At 46.0% G+C, this 27,297-nt stretch overlaps 1 protein-coding gene across 1 annotated transcript; it reads left to right on the top strand.

Annotated features, from left to right (window-relative positions):
- The first annotated feature begins 1,407 nt into the window (after nt 1-1,407).
- On the top strand, nt 1,408-11,549 carry AANAT (aralkylamine N-acetyltransferase). Its single transcript, XM_086928747.1, has 3 exons — nt 1,408-1,653; nt 9,055-9,209; nt 10,904-11,549. The coding sequence occupies exons 1-3, from the start codon at nt 1,497-1,499 to the stop codon at nt 11,207-11,209; spliced, it is 618 nt and encodes a 205-aa protein (XP_086784873.1). The 5' UTR covers nt 1,408-1,496; the 3' UTR covers nt 11,210-11,549.
- The last annotated feature ends 15,748 nt before the right edge of the window (nt 11,550-27,297 follow it).

The following is a 27,297-nucleotide window of genomic DNA, read 5'->3' as shown; positions in this document are numbered from 1 at the left end:
AACAGAAGGCCTATAAGCAAGTTAAACAGACTCAGCACAGTAGCCAGGTTGGTAAAATGTGCTGAAAATGGACTAATATATGACACAGACTGGTCAAGCGCTACAGAGACAGGTTCATAGAGTGGGCACTTCAACAGGTGACGCTGCACAGAAGCTGGTAGGTAAGATAAAACATTGATGTAAAGGCACGTCATTGGGTTGCAATGTTGAAGGGAGTAGAAAAGATTAGGGGGTGTGGATACACCAAAAGAGAAGTCTTGGGGTGGAGGGGTTCAATGTAGGATCAATGTGATGAGGCACGTCTGCCACAGAAACATGATGGGTGGCGAGGCCTCAGTGGTCACCAAACAGGATAACGGTCTTGGGCGGCTCTGTAAAAGTGGATAACCAATGAGACACAGCTACAATCTTTAGCAAAGGGGGGAGGTGTCAGCATTATGCACAGCACTGCAGAGGCCTCACTTATAGTACTGTTCCCATTCAAGGTTTGGAGGCCTCATCTCCAGATGCCTGGGGCCAGACTGGAGCCCATCCACAGATGGCCAGCCAAACTAGAGCATGATTCAAAAGGCAAATCCTGAGAGGGAGGCTGGAGAATTTAATATATGCGAAAGAGAACACATTTCACAGTAGAAGAATAATGATCAAAATATCAAATTGGAAGAAGGGAGGATTTGGATCAACATTAAAAAGAAACATTTTCAATTGAAGGAGGGTAGAATGCAGAGAAGATGAAGATGAAAAGGGAAAATGAGTTTATAGCACCAGACACGAAAACAAGAGAAAAACAATGCAGGGTACAATATGGTAAAGCTGTAGAAAAGACAGACCCAGAAGATAAGAGGGTGAGATGGACCCGACTGTCTCTTTAATTCCGTCAGATTCTGAGTGCATACATCGTTCTACTCTGAGAGAAAGGGCACTGCATCTCACAGCTCATTGAAACATTTGGAACATCACATTGGCATCAATATGTACATTCTGGCACCCACCCAAGTGGCCCTTTTGACACTACAAGTGAGGGTCATCATCCACAGGCACTCATCCTGTGGCCAGTCATTGCTCAGCTCCGCCTCTTGCATCAGCGTGCTCCTCCATGCCTCGCATGTGCTTGTTTGGGTGTTTATGTTTCCACTCTGAAATAAGTGCATACAGCTGTCGGTCCATTTGAATGTTTTAATTTCAGAAAGAAATCAAATGTGGTGCCCATCAATCCGAGCACTTGCAGCGATGAGTCAGACACACGAGCATTTTATGGGGTAGCTGTACACGTGTGCGCGCATGTGAATACATATATAAATATAATCTCCCTCAGTACAATCTCATATGCTTTTCCTGACAGGTCTGTCTTCGACACCCCAATGGTCTGATCACAGGAAGTCTAATAACGGTGCCAGAAAAGGAGGCCAGAAAGAGACAGAGAGTCAAAGTCGGGCCTGGTGTCTGCCCGCCAAGAAGCATCAGAAACTCTCCCTGCCACTTCCTCTTGAGGAAAGATGTCTGTGCTGAGCGCCCTTCCCTTCCTGAAGCCAGCCCAGCTGCGCTGCGCTGCCAACTCGCCAAGCCGGCAGCGGCGACACACCCTCCCAGCTAGCGAGTTCCGCTGCCTCACGCCGGAAGACGCCATCAGTGTCTTCGAGATTGAGCGAGAAGGTAAGGCCCCACCTTTGCATACCTTAACCTTCTTTTGTGTCATCGTTTCCGTTCCTGGTCTGTCATGCCACAATGGTCAGTGCCTACTGCCAGGAGTCTGGCCCCATCCTTGCCTCTACCACTTTGTCATCCTCTCATACTCACACCTGGGGGCATATTTATGAAAATCACGCCGGGAAGCATGTCACCTTGCTGTGCAAATGAGCTGTATTTAATATATTACTGTGCATTCCTGTTTTTACCCTGCACTGGGGCACAATGTGCTTTCTAGCACCAATGCAGGCCCCCGTACACCAAGGTGCAAGGGTGCCTGCGTTGTAAGCAGGATTGCTTTTCTGCATGAAAGGACACCTTCCAGCATAAAACAACCCTCTGCGCACATAGGAAGAGGAAGCAATGAGGAGAATAAAGATATTTCTCCTCATTAAGCCTCACCTGAGAGGTGTAACATTTGAACACATTTCCAGGTCTGCCAGCATTGGTAGATATGGGTGGGTCCATGAAAAATCACACACTCCATCCATGGAACATCTCCCTGGGGCAGAGTAACGCAATACAGCCATTTGCGCTGCCTTGCGTTACTCTAGTTTTATCAAGCCGCGCCAGGTGTAACATTTTCAGTGACACTCATTACCTCCCCCAAGTAAATGTTCATGGACTCATCCTTCATTTGTCTCTCAGTAGACAATACAGCTCAGACCTCTGTGCCCATAGAGGTTTCTCTGAACAACCCCTTACTGACCCTATTGAGACTTCACCGCACAAAGCCCCAAAGACCTCCTGCATTCAGAACTGAGAAGCGTAAATACAAAGCTCTATGTGGCGCTCCTTGTGTTTTGGTAGAGGCAGGCTTCCTATTCTCTGTCCAGCCTGCTATACCCACACCCACTCCTCAAATGTACTATCTGCATGTAACTCCAGGCATTATAAGCATCAGTAGCAGCAGGCTGTAAGAGTATTAATGGACCACACAATACATGCATAAATGGTCTTTTGCTTTACTGACCACAATACATACATTAATTTAACCAGGCTGTAATACAAAATTATAATGGCCTAAGGACCGATGTCATAGGCAAGAGACCTGCTGTCCTCTAACTCTGCCTGTCCCCCATCCTTCAGCAGAGCCATTACAGAGTCTCCTCCAAAAGTGCACACCCTCCTCACTCCACTTTTAGCTTTGACCCTGCGTATAGGTGAACCATCTACCCCTACACATTCATCTGACCCTATATTCTCATGTATCTCCACCTTATGATTGTTTCATCCCCTCACTCACCTCTCACATATGCCACTACTTTACCCCTGCATCCTGCCTCTACCCTTCACTCTGGCCTTCATTATTCACTCTTTTCCTAATCACTCATGCAGCCTTTCACTCTGTGACAGCTTCACTCTGGTCCTATCATTTTTACCCTCAATGTTCTCCTTCCTCGTTATACCGCTTCAGCTCACTCTGGCCATGCCCATAGTTCTTTACTTGAATCTCTTAAACTTGCACTTTACTCATAGTGACTCTGCCAGTACTCATTGCTCTTTTTTTTCATTCTCTGTGTGTATCCCTTAATTTAGTATCTCATTCTACCTGTTCATTTCCAAATAAATTCTCCATTTGCCTCGAACATTTACTGTGTCCTTCGTCCATTACTCTGATCATACCCCATATATCGTCCCTTACTCACTCTGCCCCTCTCTCACATGCACACTGTGTGGACGCCCATGCCCGCTCACCTTGCTGCACCTGTCACACCTCGGATTCCCCATCACCACTTATACACCCTGACTCTCAGCTCACAGTCTCCGAGCAGACATAGATCCAGCAGCCGAGGTTATAGGTGCCAATGCCACAGGAGTTCTCTGTGCAGCATTAACGTTCCCACGCTGGGGTACTAAGTCACAGGAGCGTTAGACTCCTGTGCACCCAATCGGAAGCTCCTCGAGCTCAGCACTGTTGGCCAGGTGCATGCGCAGTGGCTTCCGGTGCAGAGTGCACCACAGGGCCAGTTCAGAGTCCAAGTCATGGGCATCTAGTGCCTGGATACTTTTAAGAATAATCTCGCAATGTATATGGTTTTAACGATAGTCTTTACTTAAGACAAGACGTATAGGTGACCAACTCCTGGCCGAGAGACCGTTATCTCGCCAGAGTTCGGGACCCCAGCAAGGCAGCTCTAAGAATGGAATGAGTCTGCCCGGCAATAGATAATGAGCATGCTAGGATACATAATACAATTACAGAATATATAACACATCCCTTTTCCTTCACATTGAAACTATAATAAAAACAATAGTATGTTTCCTAGGCACAGTAAAATACAACATCAGTTATTACACTTTATACATATGCTAAAAATTACTTAACAAAATATGCTAACACCACAGAACATACACAAAAAACGTGTGGTATATAGTGTGTAAAAATGGAACAAAGAATTAATAACATACATAATCATCTAACTTGGCAGGTGGCTTTACTTCATGCCTTCCCACCCTACTCATAATAATTTGTATTTCATCAGCCGTACATTTTCCATTACCTGTCGTCGTACAAGATTGTGCATGTTCGACCCTACCCATACTAATCTGTATCTCATCAGTTGTACCTTTTCCATTACCAGTTGCCTACAAGACTGAGTATGTTTAAGATCATTGCACCTTGTAACTTTCCTAACATTCCACTTCTTCCCATCCCTTCCCCAACCAAACATTGTGTCAATCTTCTGGGGACATAACCATCTAGTAGACTTCCCCACATGACTAGTTCTCCCTCCGCATAATAGCAAGAGCTTTTCATCAACCTGTCATTGTGTCTGCTCATATTTTTTTTCTGGTATTCCTCCACCCTCTTCTTAAGGTTTTCAATATCCATACATGGAAGATTCACCCTCTCTATCCAAGCAGGTGAATTCTTGGAACATACGATTCTTCCTCTCAAAAAACAGAAAGGCATTTCACCTGTAACTGAGTGTGGAGTGTTCCGATAACTCCAGAGCAATTCCTTAATTTCATTTTTAATACACGATTGAAGCCCTCCGCATGACCATTTTCACGAGATTCTAATCTACGGTTCGGTGATGATTAACGCACTGTTTCTGTAAAAAAAAAAAAAATCCTCTGCAGCAAATTGCGTGCCATTGTCTGATACTAACCACTCCTGACACCCTTCGCTCGTAAATACTTCATCACAGAACCTTACTAAGTCTGATGTTCTTATATCCTTAGTGAAAGCCACCTCCGGCCACTTAGAGTAGTAATTCACTAGTACCAGGGCATACTTACCATCCAACCCTCTACAATGGAAAGGGCCACATATTTCAATCTCCACCCTCTACCATGCCCTGGAGGGAAATTCTGTAGCTTTGATGGTAGTATCAGCCGTGATATAGGACTTCTGACTGCATCCACACACAAAAGTCCAGCACACATCTTTCTATAGCCCCATCCACCAAAAGTCCACTCATGCCTTCCTTTTCATGGCACACATCCCACCTTGTCCTTCATGCATCAACTCCATTACCTCGAACGCCACGCACCTGGAACCACCAACCTTCCGCATCTGACAGTCTCATCCACCAACAACATCTCAGCCCAAACCTTCTAATAGTCACATGATTCAGTCCTGTCTACTTTATTATCTCCATTGACCTGTGTCAGGTTGGAAATACCCAGTTGGAGGACTGTATCAGTTGACAATGCTTGCTTTTATTCTTGCTCAGAAATGGCACCCCTATACAACTCTTCCAAACTAGCTACCACCCAAACCTCATCTTCTGGCTCTTGCTCACCTTGACAGGGCAAACTTGACAAACAATTTGCAATTACATTTTTTGAACCAGTAACATATTTAATGTGAAAGTTATATTCTTGCAGACGGTTCACACCTGTGAATCATCTTCCACGGGCGAAAGAGTTGCACCTGTAGGGCATAAATGGCTTCAAGGTATAGAATATCTATACTGTTCAGATACTCCTGTCTGCTTCACAGCGGACAAAGAATATATATACCATTCAGGCACACACGATTGTTTTACCTGAATTGCAGACAGTAGCCGTCAAATGGGTTAAAGTGAGATTTTTTTTTTTTTTGCAGTTATATATAGCGCAAACTCGACCCAAGGGTATTGGAGTGATTTACATGAGCACCAATTCCGTTACACAAGGACACATTCATATTTGGTTGGCACAGAGAGGTTAAGTGATTTGCTCAGAAACACAGGCGATACAGAGACGCGAGCCTGGTTCCCCAGCTGCAAAGTCGGCAGCTCTGACTGTTATATCTAAAATAAAAATTGAAAAAAATAACAATGAATAGAATGTATTTGCCTCGCAGGCCCTCCTGGCTATGAGGTGTACATTTTATATGTCCCTGCCAGGCTGCCGTCCAGCCGCAGTAGACTAGTTTTAAGCCTGCAGTTCCCACAGCAGACACATAAACAGTTGTGAGGTTTTCAGCACTTCCTTGTCATCAGTCAAAGGGAAAGTGTGATCAAGGAAGACAAAAGACTCCAGGATTTGCAGAATCTCCTTTCAATGTTTGCGTCCAGCCATTATTTTACGCTTTAAAGCCCTGAGCTGATCAGCGCTTCTTGCTGAAACAATGGTCTACTAGTGGATAAACTTATTGCGTTACTCTTGCACCTTTAAAAGCACTATCTTCACACAATGATTATATTGTTTCTTTCTACATTGTTGCATCTTCATATGGCATTCTAGCTCAAAAAACATCCTTCACATTGCAAAAATCCATAATGAAAAACTGATCTTTTCTTCAAACCTTTGCTGGTCACCTCTCCTTTTCCTTTTAAATATCTTGTTCCTTCCTTTCCATCCACTGGACGCCTCCTTTCTGTGAGAACTGCCTTGTCTAAGTCACATGCATGTTCGTCTTGATCTCTGATAATGTACTTCTACAAATTTCCATCAACTCATTTCTAAGATCACAGCCTCTCCCCTTTTGAAAAATGATATCCCTGCAACTTCACAATACCTAATTTTCACGAACTCATCTACTAATGCCACCAAACTCACACATCCCCCTTTTCCCACTAATGATCACACCTAACTCCTATTTACTACAAAGGAACAAGAGTAAATGCATGGAAAGGTTTGCTTTGAGTGGACAAGACTAATCCTGATAACCAACAATAACCAGTAACATTGGACTCGCCACTAACCTCGGTTTCAAGAGCAGCATGCTGCCCAGTGTAAAGTTCTTCAACACCTCATCAAGCGCTTTATAAATGCAAGTACATACACAGAAGGCCTACGCCTCTTGGGCAAACCATATGGGAATCCATCACCTGCAGCTTTCGGTACACTCTGCAGTTCCCAAGCAAAACAGTGACTGGTTCACAGGTGCCTGTCCCTAGGGTCTGATCCTAAGAGGATTTGATTACCGGACCTTGTTCTTGTCAGAAACACCCATGCATTGGGTCAGGCATGCACCTTTATATCTCACAGATGTATTACCCTAGTGGGGATGGCCCTATGTGATAGAGACATAATCATGGTTTGCTATTCAAAGCCTGTTATAGACACATTCAGCTTAGGTTAGAGAGACACATATAGTAAGGTGTTCACGGCTAACTGTTGGCCTTGGGCTGATCTGACATCCCTTCTGGGTATTAGTGTGTTGTATATCCATTTTAACGGTTCTCAGGCTCACCAGAAGAGGCAGAGAACATTTCTAACTTCCTACCCCACAAAGGACTGGAGCACTGAATGCACAGTACACCTGTAGTTACCTGCACTGCAGGACATTACCCCAAAACAGCCTGGCTCAGGAAGGATGCTCAATACCATCATCACAGATGAGCAAAGGAGACCCAACAACTTTAAGCACAAATTCCAACACAGAGCTGCAGAACTAGGTTCTCAACTTCACACATAACCTAGTTGGAAAGACTGACCTAGACACAATAAACAAATGAGATTGAAGGAGGGGACCTACCGAGTGAATGAACAGACATACTTGAGAGAAACAAAACTGAAAACTGCCATACACGAGAGACTCATTGCATGCTTCTTACAAAGACAGTAGTGAGAAACTCATGAAGTAGCAAAGAGGGATTCTGAACCAGATAGACCTGGGGAAATCATTTACTAAAGTTCGAGTTTCATCCATCTGTAAAGTAACAAAGGTACAGATACCCAACTCTACAAAGAGGGCATCTGTGGGTAAAACCAAAGACAGAAGGTGTGTGCTTAAAGAGAAGTCAAGAGCATGGGTAAGGCAGCAGTGCTGGCAGTTCATATCTCATCACATTCAGGGTTTGACCACAGAAAGAGAGAGCTGGATCAGAGCGACAAACACATGAGAATGTACAAACTAGAGCAGAGCCCTACAGAGTAAAACCAAGGTTGAAAAACAATAAACAGCACAATAGAAACAACATCACAGTCAAACACTGCCAAAATGAGTCTGGTGGTATGTGTAGCTCTAGTTTCCTGTCAAACACAAGGTACAGAGTTAAATACACAGAAAACTAATGCAAACTGACTGGCTAACAGTTACCAAAAGCATGTTGGCAGAAGCAAATAACTACAGAGAGGTAAACCAAAGAAGAAGATCCACATGCTATCAAAGACCTCACACAAGTTGTCATATACTCAGGATGAAAGGTACACACCACCAGGAAGATCCAAATACGAGCAATAGACCGCCGTGAATGAGAGATGCACATAATTTCAAAGGAAAATCTATTAAGTTCCAGATAATCAAACCAGAAAAGTAGACAGCCACAGAAAGACACACATATACTAGGAGACATAGATGGACAACCCAAGTAAAGGACGAGTACTGCACAGTACTCAGCACAGGACATAAACATACCTGTAAAAGACAGAAACTAAGAGAAACCAACATAAAAAATGAGACATACACATATTAATAAAAATGACAAGACATACAGAAAGTATCAAGCGCTCTAAAACCCACGAGAAGCAACCCGACACACAAGCCACACACTGTACAAAGTGATACACAATTGTATATATATAAAGACAAAAACATGAAACCAGGTAAACAAGATTCAAAGAAAGAGAAAGAACCTGACCTAAACATAATACCAAAGGTGCCAATACTACAGAAATAACTAAAGTAGTAATATATTGCCACAGAGAGCTCCACGGCTACACTCAGAGAGCCACAAGAACCAGAGAACATACAGCTATGCAAAACAGGCAGCTGAACTAGAATAGAGATGTAACTCAGAGAGAAGCAAGCAAAGGGAGTGAAAAGTAGAATAATAAAAATCAGAAAATAACAGGAACAACAACACAGAGTCAAGGAATCTCAAAGAAAAACCAGAAAGACAACGACACTGAAAGATAGTTGGACAGAAGTTGTTCTAACATTAAATGTATAGTGTTGCCCTGACAGTGTTTGCTCTTCATTTGCAGCTTTTATCTCTGTCTCTGGTGACTGCCCACTGCAGATGGACCAAGTGCGGCACTTTTTAAACTTGTGTCCTGAGCTATCACTAGGCTGGTTTGAAGAAGGGCGGCTGGTGGCTTTTATCATCGGTTCCCTCTGGGACCAGGAAAAACTCACCCAGGTAAGAACCTTTCCAAAGCCCTGTCCTTTATGTACCTCCTACTTACTGAAGGCTAACAGAGAACATTGGTGGTCGTTCGAAAAGGAGGGCTGGAGAGGAGCATGTCTAGCCAAATATTCAGCGTTATGGATCTCAGAAAGAAAAGATGTCCTGCCTTCAAGTCACACAACCCTAAAGGAGGGAAGAAAGTGGACCCTAAGTTAAATTTACAGCGTGCAATTACTTACGTACATTACTCGATTTTAAGTTATGGCAATGTGTCTTGGGACTGATGGAGAGCTCAGTCTGGAAGCCCTCCAAGTATTTATTATTACAAGTTCTTGAATATGTTCTAAGCCTCCAGCAGGTTTTTTTGCTTGCTTTGTCTACATGCATATTTTCCATCACATACAATGCCTGACAAGTTTCTGCTGCCTTCGTACTGTGAAAGCAGTACGCTGCTGCAACAATCACTGTGGCAGGAGCATCTTCTATCGAAATTTTGAAATGAGGGAGTGGTATCAGTGGGAAACCGGTTACATTACGGGGTTTACACCTCAATACCTTTACAAAGCGGGTCTTACAACGCAAGTCATTACAATGACTTGAACTGGATGGCGCTCTAACCTAAGGAATACTATGATTTACTATTCCAGGGCCTTCCCTACTGTACATAGACTGGAGACGGAATAGTATATCATACTATTCCTAAGTCCAGCGCCCTCCAGCGCAAGTAGTTGTAATGACATGCGTTTTAATGCCTGCATTGTAAAGGTATCGCTGTGTAAACACTGCGATGTAACGTTGTATATTTGAATCAGTAGCTGACTCTCTGTGCACTCGGAACAGATACCTAGAATCTCCAGGGGGACAAGTAAGCACACCAAGATGGCGCTGTGATTACCCATTTCGTCCTTTCAGTTACAAAACATAATGAACCCCCTTATGAATGACCTGTTTTCAAAAGACACCTGGAGTGCGTATCATGCAAGTCTTTGACCTGTGCTTAATTTGTAAAGATAGGTGCGGGCCCAAAGTTTTACTCGGTAGCCCGTGGCCAGTGCTATCGAGTGTCAGAGTGTTTTCTACTAAAATTGTGTAGTCTTGATTCCACCTCATGCGTCTTTCATAATCAACTAGACATTTCCTGACTTTTTATTTCACTCCTTCATGTACTTTTTTATCCCTGATTTATCTCTTTCCCACTGTTTTTTGTCAGTCTCTTCCTCCTTCTGTTCTCTTTTAAGTTTTTCTGTGTTGCTCTGGGTCAATGAAGAGAAATAAGTGCCGGTTCTCAGGAATGAGTTCTGGTGGGGCTCCACCATCAACCACCGCTCAAATTAAACACTGGTCTTTTAACTGATCCAGTTTTTTCCCTTTAACTTAAAGTCTGAGGGTCTGATTCACAAAGGGCCTTGACACTCATGGCAAAGGCCCTGCAGTCGTGGGGGAGTTTCTGCACTCAGTTACGGAGTCTGCACAGTTCTCATTGCGGATATTCTGCCTCAATTCTCATTGTGGAGATTCTGCCACGAGTACAGAGACTCCTCAATGACTGCGCGGACTCTGCCACGAGTGCGGCGGCCCCTTGTGAATCAGACACTGATTGCTTTGTGATAAGGCAGCCCGTTCTAGAGATGGCTTTTGTGTACAGGTGTTTAACCTGCCATGCATAAAATGACTGATGTGCAACTTGTTGTTTGTCTCCTCCTCAGGATGCTCTGATGCTGCACAAGCGGGGAGGCACCACGGTTCACATCCATGTGCTGGCTGTGCATCGCACCTTCCGCCAGCAAGGAAAGGGATCCATCCTGATGTGGCGCTATCTGCAGTACCTACGCTGTCTGCCCTATGCCCGCCGGGCCATGCTCATGTGTGAAGATTTTCTCATACCTTTTTACTCCAAGTGTGGCTTCAAGGTTCAGGGCCCATCCGAGGTCACTGTAGGCTCGCTCACCTTCATCGAGATGTATTACCCGGTGCAGGGCCATGCATTCATGCGCCGGAACAGTGGGTGGTAGCCTACTTCCAGGTCCTCTAACCAAAACACAGATCTTAGGGTTTCTTAGGCAATGACTGATTAATTGTCTTACAAGCCCTGATTGGCCAACAGGATCAGACGTCCTGGCTGACAGGGGATGCCAATCAAAGTATCCAATCATACTATGCATGCATGGCCTTCTCATTCTTATGAATATCACAGAGACAACTGGCCTGGTTGGGATGGGAACAAGTACTTTCAACAAGGGACTGCAGGGTCTCGAGGGGACATCCGGGTATTCGCATGTTTGCAAAGCCAGGATTACAGGGTCCTAAATGTCAGGAGGTAACCATTAAGTTGTGATAGGACAGAGCGGATCAGTTGAGAGGAAAAAGTTCTGTATAGTTGGCCCTCATAGCTCACGAAGCTGCTGGAGGGCATGAAAGCACTTGACTACACACAGGGGGGCTGACTGCACTCTTGGCGTCAAGGGCTCGGAAACCAGAAGTAGAGGCTTTGTCAGAGGATAATGATGTTTAGTTTCAACTGCTGTGCTCAGCTTGCTTCTAATGCCACAAGTCCATCTGTGTCTCTTAAGAGGAATTATCAAATTGTAAGCCTCATCTGGGCTCCCAGTTCTGAAACAGCCAGACAAAGGTACTTTCAAAGGCCTGATACACAGTCTAGATATTGGAGAGCTCCTTGGTTTCCTTCAAGAAACTCGGTCACACAGCACCGTAGCCACTTATCGACCAAATGCCGAAAAGCAGCCAAGGAAGCAGACATGCCCAGCAGAATGAAGAGGAGGCAGGCCCGCCAATGAGGCCACTGCCTGGGAATCTCTAGGTTTATGTATGACCACTTCATCACTCCATAGCAAAGCGCCCATGACATGTCTTGGTGCAAAGCAGTGCGTCTTGAGGTGCCACTCCAATTACAGGTTGGCCTCTTGCTTCCCTATGCGGTAGTCCCACCACTGTACATATGTATGAGGCACCTGCTGAACTAACGACAGCAATGCCATGGGCTTCAAACCTTAGGGCCCTCTTCTTGTACATCATAAAACAAATGCACTGTATGCCCCTTTCCATACACTACCCTGCTAAAATATTGCTTTCACTCACAGAATACCCCAAAGGACACCCAGCCTTTAATATTACCTTGCTGATAAGCCCAGAGGCCCTTCAACCAGAGACAGCCGGGAAGGATGAATTTTGACCTTTCTAGGGGAGCTATGAGAAACCGGCCCAAGGGTACGATCACAGATCACGGAACTTCATCACAAATCCATGATTGTTTGTTTGATTAATCTAATCAATAGCAAATAAACATTTTTTTTACATTTGTCGTGATTTTTATTATATTTTCCAATTGCTCAAACAAAAGAAGCAAATTATTTCAAACGTGTAGCTATATCTGTTAGCTGAGACAAAGTAGGTAATGAGATATTGATATGATGGCTTTTAATAAAAATTCCAATATTCAGTTAATAATTATTACTTTTATTGAAAAATATAAAACTCGATTCACATTTTGTTGAAATTAAACTGGATGTTCATCTACACTATGAATGAATGAATGACTTAACTTGATAATGTACATGACTCAACCCAACCGGGGTTTCTCGGCGCAGCAACAGTACAGTAAGTGTAGTAAGGAAGTACTCTTGTAGAATGGTTTTAAAGTAAGTTTATTTCCACACCACACGTGCAGCCAACAATCACTGCCAGCAAAGGAGAGCTCTCTATCTGTCTAACTGCCTTTCTTGGATCCACCTGAACCTTCTATCCCACACCTTTCCACCGAATCCTGCCCCTCCCGGGTTCCAAGATGCAGGATATAACACATCTCCCCCTTTGGCAAAAATATATATACAGAAATGGAAAATAACAAATATAATTAATTTCTAAAACTAATAAAAAAACGATATAAAATATTAAATACAGTACGTGAGCAGAACATAAATAAGAATATCTAATACAGTACATCACCGACACAAAGCATGCCATACAAATATACATCCAACTCAGGGCATGCTATTAATTTATACATTTAATAATTGACGTAGTCTGAAAATTTCGCAGATGACTATTTGGTTCTTGAACTTTTTCTTAACACATGTTCAACCCCCATAGAATTCATTCAACATTTTGGAGCATTTTCAGATCCACTCAGCAGCACCCCATTATTACACATTGGCGCATCCATGAAGACATTACTTTCATCCATTCTCATCGAACCCCGCTCCATATCATTTGACCTAGAACACAAGGATTTCTACAAACAGAGACCCTGCTCATATTCCAAATTTTCCTTCCTTGAACCTTCACAGCATTATCATAAACCTCCGGAACCTCAATTGGATCTGACCATTTGGGTAACTCTTCCCCTCATACTAATGTCTTCCTGATATGAATCCAGTTACCTAGACACATTTTAACAACAGTAGGTTTTGCTCTGTACTTAGTCATAACATTCCTCTTTTTTTCTTCATAAACTTCCACACGTTCCTTAATCTTTTTAGAATCCGTATCCGTATCTGCATCTGAATCTCCTTTACAATTTTTTTGCCACTACCGAGACAACTTGGTATCACAAAGTAGTTGAAAAGGCAGGCACCCTGATCCAGATTTCGGCATCGTACGATATGAAAAGAATGTGGCCTGCGAGGCTTTCGTCCAAGGTAATCCACCCTTTCAGGCTAACGGAATAGACTCTCAACAACTTGGTTAATTTTCTCAGTCTAACCATTGGACTGGGGATAATAGTTGGCAGTTTTCTTATGCTTTACACCTCACCATGATAAATAGTCTTTAAAAACCTTACTAACCTTACTAACAAACTGTGGTCCATTGTCAGAGATCAACTCGTCTAATAATCCTTCTCTGCAAAAAACATTCCCCAAAAATTCAATGCAGGCTTCTGTAGTTATTTTTCCAGTCATTTTACCTTCCGCCCATTTTGAAAAGTAATTGACTAAGACAACGGCAAACGCCTCTTTCTCAGGAAAACCTACAAAACAGACCCAAAGTATCCTCGTCCAACTTCCTCCATGACCTGGAGCAATTTCAATGGGGGAGGATTCAGTAACACACTGTTTAACCGATTTGTCACTGTTGGCACACAAATGACACCCTCTCACCAAATCCTCAATCATACCATCAGTACCAGGCCACGGGTAAAGTTCACAACTGAGCCTCCTACTGGCTGACATCCTAATATGTCCTTCATGTCCCACATGGAAAATTTCCTTCCTTAAACCAAAAGGTGGCACTACTTTATTACCCCGTGTGAAAGCGCGCCTATCGGGAGCAGGGCAGGGCACGCCGGATGCTTCAGGGATGTCACGCTGCGTAAGTAAATGACACCACACACTCAGCTAGTGCCGGAAGTCTTGCCCCGTGCGGGCGCTTCCCTTCATTCGCCCCGGATGCCTGGCCTGCGGATGACGTGCGGCGGCCCAGTCACGACTGGACTGCTAACCATTACATCCCTATCCAACTCAGTCTATGAAAACAAACAGTTCAAACAGTTTGTGTGACAAACACACGGGTCTGGGGTACCTGTGCAGATTTGCAGGTGCATTGGTCTGACATAATCAGCAAGCAAAAGTCGCGCAGGTGCTGGTTCGGACGGGGATTTGGTCGCAGGTTGTACCCCTGAGGACAACTCCGCAGCCGCGGGATGTCGGGGGTCGTGCCGTTTGGAGGCAGGCTGGGCGATGGCGAGATGGTAGCCTCCTGTGTTACCCTGTCTCCATCGCTCCCAGATCCTCCGCTTGGGTCTCTTGCGCTGTGATGGTTGGGACACTTGGTTGATTATCGAGGCGTCTTGTCGGGTGTTCCGAGACTTCATTGAACCATGAGATGTTTCGGGACACCTCTTCGCTTCCTCTCCATACGGTTACCATGGTTCCGTTGTTTGCAGTGACTGTCCAAGCCCCTGGCTCATAGTTTGTTCTGAGCTTCCCTCCTGGGCGACGGTCAATCAGGAGGACGGTGGTCCCTGTTCGGAGTGTCATTGGTGTAGCATGGCAGTGGAGGCTTACTTGTTGCTTTTGACGTGTTCTCTGGTCTTGCGTCTCCTCGGCCTCAAGAGGTGGTGACACCCACCGTGGACTTGTGGGAATTAAGTCTCTTCTCTGGCCATAGAGCATTAGAGACCACGGGCTCCCCTGGGTGGTGCAATGGGGGGTGCTCCGGTACTCTCTCAGGAACTCGTGAAGCCTCTTCTCTGGATCTGCTTGTTCAACTACTGCTATGCGGAATAGCTTGTTCCGTGTGCGCATAATGTGTTCGACATCGACATTGGCTTGTGGCCATTGAGGCGTGACTCACCGGTGATGTATCCCTCGCTGTCCTAGGAAGGTGGCAAATTCTGCTCCTTGAAATGGTGGTCCATTGTCGCTGTGGATTTCGTGGGGGAACCCAAAAATGGCAAATACCTTTTCCAGGACGGGGCTCACGATTGAATGAGACGGACACGACAGGCTCCACTATGGGGTGTTTCGAGAATGCGTCTACGAGCACTAGCTTGTGTGTTCCTCCGGGGAACCTCCCGAAGTCTATGCTCACTTTAGACCACAGGACTGTGCTCACTTATTCAGTAATCAATGGGATCGGTCTTTCTGGGGCGCTCGTCAGTTGGCACGACGGACAGTGATGGACAAAATCCTCGACCATCTTCTCTAGTTCTGGGAACCAAACTTTTTCTCTCCTCCGTGCCTTCATCTTCGTTACTCCCTGATGTCGTCGCTGGGTTAACTGGGTTGCCCTGTGCTTGAGTGCTTGAGGTATTACCAGCCTCAATCCTCTCAATAGGATTCTGTTCCCTGTGGTGCTGAGTTTGTTCCTTATTCGCCAGATCTTCGCTAGGTTTTCCCTGTCTTCAGGGCTCCACGAGTTGGCTTGGCGAAGGTAATTCATCCATGATCCTTCTTGGATGGCTCGTACGGTTATGACATACACTGCATCAGTGGCAGCAGCTTCCTTGATATTGTCCATGGTCATGGTCTTGGGACATGCAGCCATTGATACCAGGTGTACATAGTGTTCTGCACCTTCGGTGTCTTCCTGTGTTTCTTGCGGAATGGGGTGCCTCGACGGGAAGTCAGCGGGGTTCTTGGTTCCGGGCCTGTACAGCACCTCCATCTCGTATGGCTGCAGCTGGACTGCCCATCGCTCAATTCAGGGAGGGGGTGCGGCGCAGTTCCTTTGAAGAGAGGGACGAGGGGCTGGTGGTCAGTGACCATGGTGAATGGCTGTCCAGTTAAGTATAGATGAAAATGGCCAGAAGCTCATTTAATGGCCAGTGCTTCCCGCTCGATCTGAGCGTATCTTGTTTCGGTGGGCGTTAGTGACTTGGCGGCCCAGTGGTCAGGTTCGTGTTCTTGGGCCAGCACTGCTCCGAGCCCAACTGGGCTTGCGTCGACGAGCAATCCCTTTCTTTTCGCTGGATTGAAGTATACTAGCATAGCTTTTTCCAGGAGGACATCTTTTATGCCTTGAAACGCCTCTTCTTCTTTCTGGCCCCATTGCCACGTGGTGTCTGTTCTGGTAAGGGTTCTGAGCGGCTCTGCCCGGGTAGGTAGTCCTGGGATAAACCTCCCGCAGTATGTGGCCATACCGAGAAGACTTTGCACTTCCGTTGGTGTTGTCGGCCTGGGGCATTCTTGATTGCGTGTGATTTCTCAGATCTACTTGGATGCCTTCCTGGTTGAACACATATCCGAAGAACTCAAGGGACGGTTGAAAGAATTGACACTTGTCTCTGTGCAGAGTTGCTCCGTGTTCGCTGAGATGTTTTAAGGTGTTGCGGAGATGTCGGTGGTGATCAGCGGCAGTTGCTGAGTGAATTGAAATATCATCGCTGACGTTTAGCACTCCTGGTAGCCCTGACAGCATTTCCTGTATTTTGTTTTGGAATACTTCTGCCGCCGAGGACATCCCGAAGTTGAGCCTTTTGTATCTTCGTAGCCCTAGGTGGGTGCTGAAAGTGGTGGTGTAATGGCTTTCTTCTGACAAAGGGAGTTAGTGGTATCCTGCATTAAAATCGATTTTTGAAAACCACTTGGACTCGTTACCGTCTGCAATGATGTCGTCCATCGTTGGTGTGATATGGCATTCCCTTCGGCTGGCTTTGTTCGGTAGCCTCATGTCAATGCACAGGCTTATGGCTCATAGCTGCTTCGGTTTTTCCGTGATGACCATAGGGGACACCCCACACGTTGGCCCTGACACCTTTTCAATGACGCCTTGCTCTTCCAGGGTTACCAGCTCCTTCTCCACCAGCAGCCGTAGGTGGAATGGCACCCTTCTGTGTCATATAGCAACTGGGGCAACCGTCTTGTCAATGTGTAACTTGATGGGATCACACTTGATGCATCTTAGTCCTTGAAAGAGCTCCGGGAACTGACTGAGTAGCTCTTCTACTTGGTGAGTTTGGTTTCTTCTGGCAAATGAGACGAGGGCCAGGTCCTCTGCTGTTTAGCTGCTTAGTAAGGTGTCTGCCTCCCTGTCGATTACATGGATCATTGCCGTGACTTCCAGGTCATCTACTTTGATGGGGACTGAAATCTTCCCTTTCAACGGAAGGGGTGTGTCCGCCCCGTAGGCATAGATTTTGGTCTTGGATGGCGTCACTGGAGGGCATGGCCGTAGACGGCGATATTGTTGGAGGCCCATTACATTTACTGTTGCTCCGGTGTCGAGGACTGCTTTTATCTCTGTCCCTGCGACCTGGATCACGCACGTTAGCTGGGGCCTGCAGCGTCGCTTGAGCTCACGCGCTAATGAGATTAGATATACTTCTTTGTCATCTTCTTCTGAAGAGTCTTCGACTGGCCCCTGGTACCTCCGGCCTTTCCTTTGGGTGTCTTCGGATGGTGTTGCTTCTGTCACTGACAGTTGTCGCACCGCCCGCGTCGGGGGTCTCTGGTTCCGGTATTCAGGGCCTCTGTTTCGTCTTCGACACACAGTGGCAAAGCGGTACGGTATACCACAGTTGGTACAAGTCTTTCCTTGTGCAGGACAGTCTTTGGCAGCATGTGGTTCGTGGCTGCAGTATATACATCTCAGCTCGGATGTGTCCGGTTTTGGTCTGCTGAGGGAGTCTCCTTTAGGACTGGCTCTGAGGGCATCTGCCCGCTCCGTCGTGATGGCGCCGGACCGTCCCTGGGGATTGATAAGCGCCAGGTCCATCTCATTCACTCTGGCTGCAGACAGGTCGTGTGACCTCGCCAGTATTAACATGTCTTCGAGCGTGATCTTTGGTTGGTGTAAAATGAGGCCTCTCTTTTGGTGCACATGATGGCGAGTTTGCATAGTGGGGCGTAAAACGTTTCCATGGACTCCCCGTTGCTCTGGCGGGCTTGATGCAATTTTAAACGTTCAAAATCTAGGTTCAGTTGTGGGTCAAAATGGGCGTCCAACGCGGTTACCTCTGCATTATAGTCAGTGGCTACACCTGTGTCACGCATCCTCGTCGCCAGTGTGAGGGCGCGCTTATCGGGAGCAGGGCAAGGCACACCAGAGGCTCCAGGGATGTCGCGCAGCGCAAGTTAATGACACCACACTCTTAGCTAGTGCCGGAACTCTCACCCTGAGCCGGAGCTTCCCTTTATTCACCCCTCAGGCCACACCTGGCCTGCGGATGACGTGCGGCGGCCCAGTCACGACTTGACCGCTAATCATTACACCCCGAAACAAACAAAACCCATCATGCAATTAACTAATATCTCACTTTAAAAATACATAAGTTTCTCCACTCAATTTCTGCTCTTCTGACCAGCCTTTACTCATGTTGTCCGATACCAAATTCATTTCAACATCCTTCCTTAGTTGACTTTACAAGACTTCCTTAGAAATTACACCCAGAACTACACATGAGTGATCCCAGATCTTGATGTCCTCCACCATAAATGCCACTTCACAATCATCCTCTGCTTCATTTTCAACAGACCTCTCAGTTAAAGGTAACCGTGACAAAATATCTGCATGAACATTCAATCTTCCAGACACATCAATTCTAAATTGATAATATTGCAATTTTACAGCCAATTGTGCCAGTCTAGCTGTCAACCACCTGCCCCCTCCAGGAGAAAGAACATATACAAGTGGATTGTGATAAGTCCTTATCACGCACCACGATCCCCATAGAAACCTTCTGAAACGGTCTGCAGCCCAGGAGCATGCAAATATCTTTTTCTATCATATAATAGATTCTTTCCGAATCTCTCAATGCTCTGGAGGCATATGACACCACATAATCCTCAGATCTTTCTTTTTGTAAAAGAGTGGCCCCTAAACCATAATTACTGGCATCCCTAGTAACTTTACACTCCATTCCTAACTCAAGTGATATAAGGAAAGGAGCGTTGACCAGTTCTTTTTTTAAGATCTGCAAAAGCATGATTCTTTCTTAACAGGTCGCATAAAGGCTGAACTTTAGAAACATAGGGGCAGATTTACAAGCCTCATGCAACACTTTAGTGCCGCCATTGTGCCACTTTTGTGAGGCAGCAGCGGCGTAATAAATGTGGCCAATTCACAACGTTATATATCTAGGGAGATGCGTCACATTGTAAAGCCCTGCGTCACATTATACCTGCATCAGGTAAAACGTCTGCAGGGTGGGTGTCCACACAGAGGTTAGCGTCGTAAAAGTGATGCAGTGAAATGTACAAGATTTCACTGCACCACTTCTAGGACGACACTGGGTAGAAACCTTACGCCTGCTCGAAGCAGGTGTAAGGATTGATGCAGTGTAGTGAGAATGCAACATGCATTGCTGGAGTTGCATTGTGCTTGCAGCACAACTCCAGCAATGCATGACTTTTACCCCAACAGATGCATCAGAATTTCTGCCCATCTATCAATCTTTGCGTCATGGTGCTCCATATTGTAAATACAGCGCTTCCATGGTGCCGCAAGTCTTCCGCAGAATGGCGCTGGGAAGCTGACGCATCTATACAGATGGATCACGTTCTTGTAATAGTTGTCAATAAATTTAGAGTAGAATCGGCCAGACCCTAAAGCGATAGTAGTTGTTCCTTTGTTTTTGGAACAGGGCCATCCTCTACAGCCTTCATATGATCTTGTTTTGGTTTAATACCATTTTTAATGATACACTGACCAAGATATTCTACTTCCTCACACTTCAATCTACATTTAGATTCCTTTAAAGTTAAACCCTTCTGGTTCAAACGTTGAAGAGCCCTCCTTCTCATCCCAACCATGCACCAAAATGTTGCCTTGGAACGCTATGACTCCACTGACACCCTCCAATGCCTCCTTCATTAATCGCTGGGATGACCGATGCTGTACTAGTTAATTTGAAAGGCATTCTACAGAATTGAAATATTCCTTCTTCAGTGAGGAATGTATTTAGATGGCTAGACTCTTCTTGTAACCCAGTCTGGTGGTATGCACTGGCAAAGTCGAACGTGGAAAAAACTGTTGCTCCTGCCAGGGTATAGACTAGATCATGTAAAATGGGCAATAGCTGCCTGTTAATCCATATTTCGTTATTCAGACACCTAAGATCCACTCTTAAACGGAGATCTCCTGAATGAGTCAAAACTATAACCACAGGTGAAACTGATGGTGATGATTCTATCAGCTGGATCGCTTCCTTCTTGCATAAATCCTGAGGCATTTATTTCAATTTGACTCTGTAGGTAAATCTAATTTTTTTATGCCTGGCGGTGTTGGAAAGTGGACTCTTAGTAGGGGCGAATGTATATCTCCCACTGGCCACTAACACAGTATAGGACTCAGAATAGATCTTAGAAAATGATTCCTCTGCTCAACCCTTGATAGCTTGGCTGCGAGCAGGCAGGTTTACCTTCAAAGATAGGTATGTAAAGCATTTAAATACACAAATTCAGTAAATAGTTAAGACACAATGCACAATAAAAATCCAAAACCAATTTATGAAAATAGGAAATATTTTTTATCTTTGAAATTACACCAAAACGACAAAAATCCAATGTAGGGAACCGGAGATATGAATTTTAAAAGATTTAGCATTATATAGCGCATGGGTACTCGCAAACATTTTCCCGGGGGCCAAAAGGTTTGGCCACTAATAGGACCGAGGGCTGCACAGATACCAGCACAGAGTGGGGTTCAGTGGGGAGGTTGGGAGGGCATAATGTTGGTGCGAGGGGAAGCAAATCATGTACATCTGCTGGATGAATTGAATTTCACAATGTGGAAATTGAAAACTCAGGCACATTCCCTGCTTTACAGTTGATTAAATTTGTGTGATCATGGGCGATTGTCTTAATTTTACTTTCCCTCCTTTTCCTTCATTTTCACATACAAGAGGACTTCGAAATAGATGACTTCAGAATGTGGGCAGTACAAAAACCTCTCATGTGTTACATATGATATAGTATAATGCAGGGGCGGTTGGTGCATGTGGGCAAAAAGGGCAGTAACCTGCCACACAGGAGAGAAAGAGGAGAAGGATAAAACTCACAAGCAGCCCAGTGAAAGGACTAGCTGCTCCATCAGGCGCAAGATGTGTGTTGCTTTTTTTGTAACAGGGCATGCAAATGCACCTGTGCAGAGCGAGATTTTCACTCGCCCCTGAGGCACTAGTGAGAGTGCTGGCGTCATTGAAGAGGTGTGGCATCTTGTTAGTGCCAGTGGTTCGATCGGCACTTGGGCACTATGTTTGTGGCCCTGGGCGTGGCCAACTCAGTGCCATTAGATTCAATGGTTGGGGGAAGTACAGACCAGCACATTCAAGGCAGTAGTGGGTGGAGCAGGCTTGGAGAAAAGTCATGAGCTCCACCCTCTTTTTTTCATTTTGCTCACTGTTGGTTGGACTTTGTTAGGTGCTGGGAGAAGTCCAGGAAGGAGACTGACTCACTGGCTCCACCACAGTCCTCATTAACATCCAATCAGCAGTAAGTAGATGCTCGCGAGAAGAAATAATTAGTACTTGTTTCTTCCGTGAGTCTCTTGCTGCCGCATGTGAAGTGCACCTAGAGAGTTTGTCTCTCATGTAGTGAGTTAAGTCAAGTCAGAGACTCTTGTATAGTGCACAAATCACTGCTAGTGAGTGCTCCCGTCTTGAATGTAAGGCCTACTGCTGTATGCACAAAGCTAGTAATGGCAGCATGAAGCGAGAGTGAAAGCAGTTTTAATGAGCCTGCTTTCAGTTCTGACGTCGGACCTGGACTTGGTTTCACTTTCACATTTCTTTCGAGCCACAGTAAAAAGAACACATTTTTAAGGACCGGGTGAGGTGGTGAGCCTAGTAATGACAGAAGGTACAGTTTTATTACTACCCTTTTTAGGTCTCGCCTAGACGAAAGCAAAAAGCGAAGCTTTTTGCTGTCTAGGGCGAGACAACTTATGTAATCACTTTCGGGGGAACGTGGACAGCAGACTGTCACGAGCGTCTCCTGCCGGAGATTCTACCTCGTGAGCGCGCACGTCGCCGTGCCTCATTTTCCCATTCTCAAACAAAGCCACACTCACGCATGGGCACATACACACACTGCATACACACACACACACGCACCCCCCCTTAAACAGACACACGCGCGTACACCCCCACCCTCAACCCCACTCACCGGGCTCCTCTCCCCTTACGCATGTGAAGGCACTGTGCTAGAAGGTGCGCTGTCTGAAATCACCGCCGCCTCCCACAGCGGCATTGTATGTAAATTAAAAAATGCCTCCCCGTAAACACCGCCGCAGCCCGGGAACTTCGGTAGCCTCACAAATCCCGAGCGCAGCTCCTCTGACGTCAGACGAGGAGCCGCGCTGGGATTGGTGCCGGTGGGGCCGTTGCCTGGCAACGGAAGTGTCGTCGACGCCGGGCGGGAGGGGCTTCTTTGCGTAACACATCACATAATCTCCCCTTGCTTACAAGAAAATAAATATTTCCTTGTGTGATATAACTGTTGCTCACCGTTACCTTCGGGTCGAGGTTGCGGTATATAAAACTGCCCCAAAAAAACATAATACGCGATGGTGTACTACGCTAAGAAAGCGGTGCCTGATGGAGCCTGAGGCGGCCATGGAGCCGGGCCTCCCGCTGCTGCTGCTGGGGAGCTGCGGCCTGCTGCTGTTCGCTGCCGGTGAGTCCGGTTTACGGCCCGGGGAGTGGGGTGCTGCTATGTTTAGACTTAAAGGCGCAACAGGGAGATGTCTGCGGAAGCCCCTTCCCGCGCCTGTGGTGTCACCTTACAGCACTCGCAGGAACTTTCGGGCGAGTTTAGAGCTGAAGGGAGCCCCTCACTCACTCTTTGTGCTTCCCGAGGCCACAGCCTTTGTCCCGGAGCCGCGCTGTGCGGCTCTCTGTCATCTGCCTGGCTGCAGGCGCCGTTCAAAGCGCGGTGTGTCTCGCACTGATTACCAAGGCCAACTGCACTCTGTCACGATGAGACCGACAGTTAGGGTTTATTAGAGCATCTTTAGCATGTACACTTGCCTCGCACCACCTACGCGTGTAAACAGCGCATGCACAGACTGATCAAAAAGTGCATGTATAGAATGCATGTGTACGAACTGCTAATGGGCCATGCATTCAAGTATAGGGTACTAGCCACAGCCGAGTACCTTAATTGTACAGTCCGTGCATGCGTGTACAGCTAATACAATATGCACAGACCTGTTCAAACGGGAAAAGCTCCTTATTTACAAGCACAGTGTGTCATTTTTCTATGTGATGCATTTACTGACTGAGCTATTAAATGTGCTTGTTAAACCTCCGTTTCACCGCACTAATTGCTCATGCTTTGCGTATGCGCAAGTATCAATTACTGTAACTGTTTGTATACGTACAGCTTGCTACTTCATATTGAACATGCACAGATAACTTTCGCTCTGCTCTTACACTAATGTGCTTGGGGTGGGGGAGACCAGCCCTGTTGTGCATCAGGCTGGGAGGTGAGACATTGGAGGCAATATTTTGTAACTAAAAATACGACAGCTCGCTGGCTGCTAAAGGTGCAGCTATTTTACAGGCTCTATTTCCCGCAAGGCGACATTACTGGACATTCCACCTCTTCGAGCCCATTTTACAAAAAGTAATCAAAATGAACATCCACCACCACATCCACCACATCCACCACCACCACCACCACATACACCACCACATTCACCACCAACACCACATCCACCAACAACACATCCAGCACATCCACCACATTCAGCACATCCACCACCACCAAATCCACCACCACAACATCCACCTCCACATCCACCACCACCACATCCACCTCCACCACCACATCCACCACCACCACCAAATCCACCACCTTCACATCCACCACAACCACATCCACCACCTTCACATCCACCACAACCACAACCACATCCACCACCACCACCACATCCAGCACATACAGCACATCCAGCACAGCCAACACCACATCCAGCACATCCAGCACATCCAGCACATCCAGCACATCCACCACCACATCCACCACCACATCCATCACCACCACATCTACCACCACAACATTCACCACCACATCCACCACCACATACACCATCACCAGCCCATCCACCATCACCAGCACATCCATCATCACCAGCACATCCACCATCACCACATTCACCACCACCACATTCACCACCACCACATCCACCACATCCCCCACCACCGCCACATCCACCGCCACCTCATCCACCACCACATTCATGTGTGTGTGTGTGTGTGTGTGTGTGTGGCTCTGTGTGTGTGTGTGTGTGTGTGTGTGTGTGTGTGTGTGTGTGTGCAAATGCAATAGGTCTGACATCTTACAAGAGATTAAGCTATTGGCACTGTAAATGACAATCACATTTATTTATCTGATTTCACAACCAACACATAAATAAAAAAGTTGTCATTACAATGCCAATAACTCTAACTTTTGCAAAGGCGAGACCGTTGCATTGTAAATGCTTGTTGTTTTTCGCCATTAAAGCTGGCTAAAAGGGGCACAGAAATTTCTTACATCAGAAGTTGATAAGAATAATACTTCTGGGATGAAATATCTCTTAATGGAGCGGCATCTCAGCAGTTTACTTGACCTGGAATGGAAGTTAAGGTGCAAAAGGGTGCTGTCTGTGAAATGCACAAAACCTAGAACGTTAAGTGCACACATTCAAAATCGATGAGGTAATTACGCCGTACCACTTTAAAATTTCACCAGCCACCACTGGTATAATGTTCACGCATGGTAGCAACCCCAGGCACCCAAAGGGTGCACATATTAACTGCCTTGCCTCTTAGTTTACTATTGGCAGTGTTGCCAGAATGGGAGGGAAGCATGAATGTTTCTAAATTCATGTTTGAAAACTCTCACCTTTAAAAAAAAAAAAAAAAAAAACTTCTGAATCAGCTGATAGAATCTATCTGCTTTACTAAGAGGAAAGGTATTTATGTTCATGAAATACAGTTTTTGAATTTCAAAGAGACTTTATCATATGTTTTTACGCTTGCTGCAAGATGTCTTTATAAATGAAGGTGTTCCTAAAGTTAAGTAGTAAATAACTCTCTTTAGCTGAAATTAACATTTAAATAAAAGCTTGCCTGTTGTTTAATATATTTTAATGTTAGTACTCTATCGAGCAGATATCAGTCCAGTACTGCTGTTGACCAGAGGGCCGCACCTAAAGGTCAGGAGGCACGCATTCGGCCCTCGTGCCGTACTTTGAGTATCACTGACCTAACGCATAGAAACCTAGAGCACCTTATCGGGACATCTGGTCACGATAGACCGGGTCAATGTCAAACTTTCAGGCCGAGCGTGTTGGAGCCCTGGACGGCTACCCCTCGCAGTAGGTCTAGGCCAAAGATTTACCTTCTGACTTTGAAACTTTTCTGGAGCTTTTCTTCCTGCGTTCTCTTGAAGCCAGTCGGGATTCAGTGAGGGTTTGCCGGTTTGCCTTGTGAAAAGCTTCTGGTCAAACTTATAGAAGTCTGACCTCCGGTGCGTTCCAGGAGGAGAAACCAAGGATCCAGGCTGGCACGCGGTTGAAGGCAGGTGGCTTGGCATTTGCGGTTGTCCCCAGTCACCGATTTTTTGTTTGGACTTAGAAACTTTTACAGAGCTTTTTTGCGCGGGATCCCTCGATGCGCTTCTGTGAGGGTTTGCCGGCCTCAGATTTTGCCTACTTCCGGTCAAACTCTGGATGTAGGATCAACTGAGCTTTTCAGTTGGACAAACCTGGACAGCAGGCCGACTCGCGGTTGAAGGCAGGCAGCTTGGCTGGCCAGGTTTAGTCGGTCTCCTTAAGGAGCTTTTTTCCAAAGTTGCTCCAAAGTTCTCCAAACTTCTGGAACTTCTTCCTGAAGTTCCACAAAGGGTCCCAAAGTGTCTCAAACTCCCTCCAAGGGTCTGGAATCTCCAAGATGATCCTTAAAAGTTGGGGACTTCAGTTCTCAAAATGCACTTGGACAAAACCCTTACAAATCCACTGGTATTTCTCCAGGTTGAGGATTCTTGGTGGTGATGTTCCAGGTGAGCTCTTTTAACCTGCAGCTTGCAGGGAGCCCACTCTTTAATCCTTTTACAGCAAGGTAATTCACAGGGCTGTAGCAATAGTTGGTGCAGACAGTGCAATCTTCAGAGTTCAGGCCTTAGGAAATGCACATCAAACTTCGCAGTATGGCCCATCTTGCTTTCTTAAGTTTCAAGCAGCAGATCTGAGAGGCTCTGCCCCTCCCAGATACTTATTCCAATTTCTCTGGGTCAAGCAAGAGGTTACCCCGGTCCAATAGGGTGCAGGGTATCACCCAAATGTATGACCACTTCCTGCAAAGTGTGGCACTATTTTTCCCAGAGTACACCAATTCTTATAAATTCATAATGGCTGATTTTCCAGCAGGGAGAGAAGAGCTGGGTAAAACCACCACTAGGATGGCTAATCACCATTGTCTCTCCCCCTTGCATCTGCGCATTCCTTCTTTAAGCTAGCATCTGGCTGGGTTCAAAAGAGTAGAGTTGTAAATTACACTGGTGTCTTCCCCTTCCCTTGAAGTCCATTGTTTACGACTCCTCCCCCTGCTCTGGCATTTCTGTGTAACAGAACACTGCCCTCCCAGCAGAGCTGGCCAACCCCAGGGGCTCTTTATCACCTCTTCAAAGAGGACTGGCTAATCCAATTAACTCTGACCCAT

This window comes from Lissotriton vulgaris, chromosome 7, assembly GCF_964263255.1.
Source record: "Lissotriton vulgaris chromosome 7, aLisVul1.2, whole genome shotgun sequence".
In the NCBI taxonomy this organism is placed as follows: domain Eukaryota; kingdom Metazoa; phylum Chordata; class Amphibia; order Caudata; family Salamandridae; genus Lissotriton; species Lissotriton vulgaris.
This window is presented reverse-complemented; position numbering and strand designations above follow the sequence as displayed.

Excerpts from the sequence above, each read along its gene's own strand:
- AANAT (XM_086928747.1), top strand. The coding sequence starts at position 1,497 with ATGTCTGTGCTGAGCGCCCTTCCCTTCCTGAAGCCAGCCCAGCTGCGC. Across the intron at positions 1,654-9,054 it reads CTTCGAGATTGAGCGAGAAG|CTTTTATCTCTGTCTCTGGT; the intron begins GTAAGGCCCCAC and ends CTTCATTTGCAG. Across the intron at positions 9,210-10,903 it reads ACCAGGAAAAACTCACCCAG|GATGCTCTGATGCTGCACAA; the intron begins GTAAGAACCTTT and ends TCTCCTCCTCAG.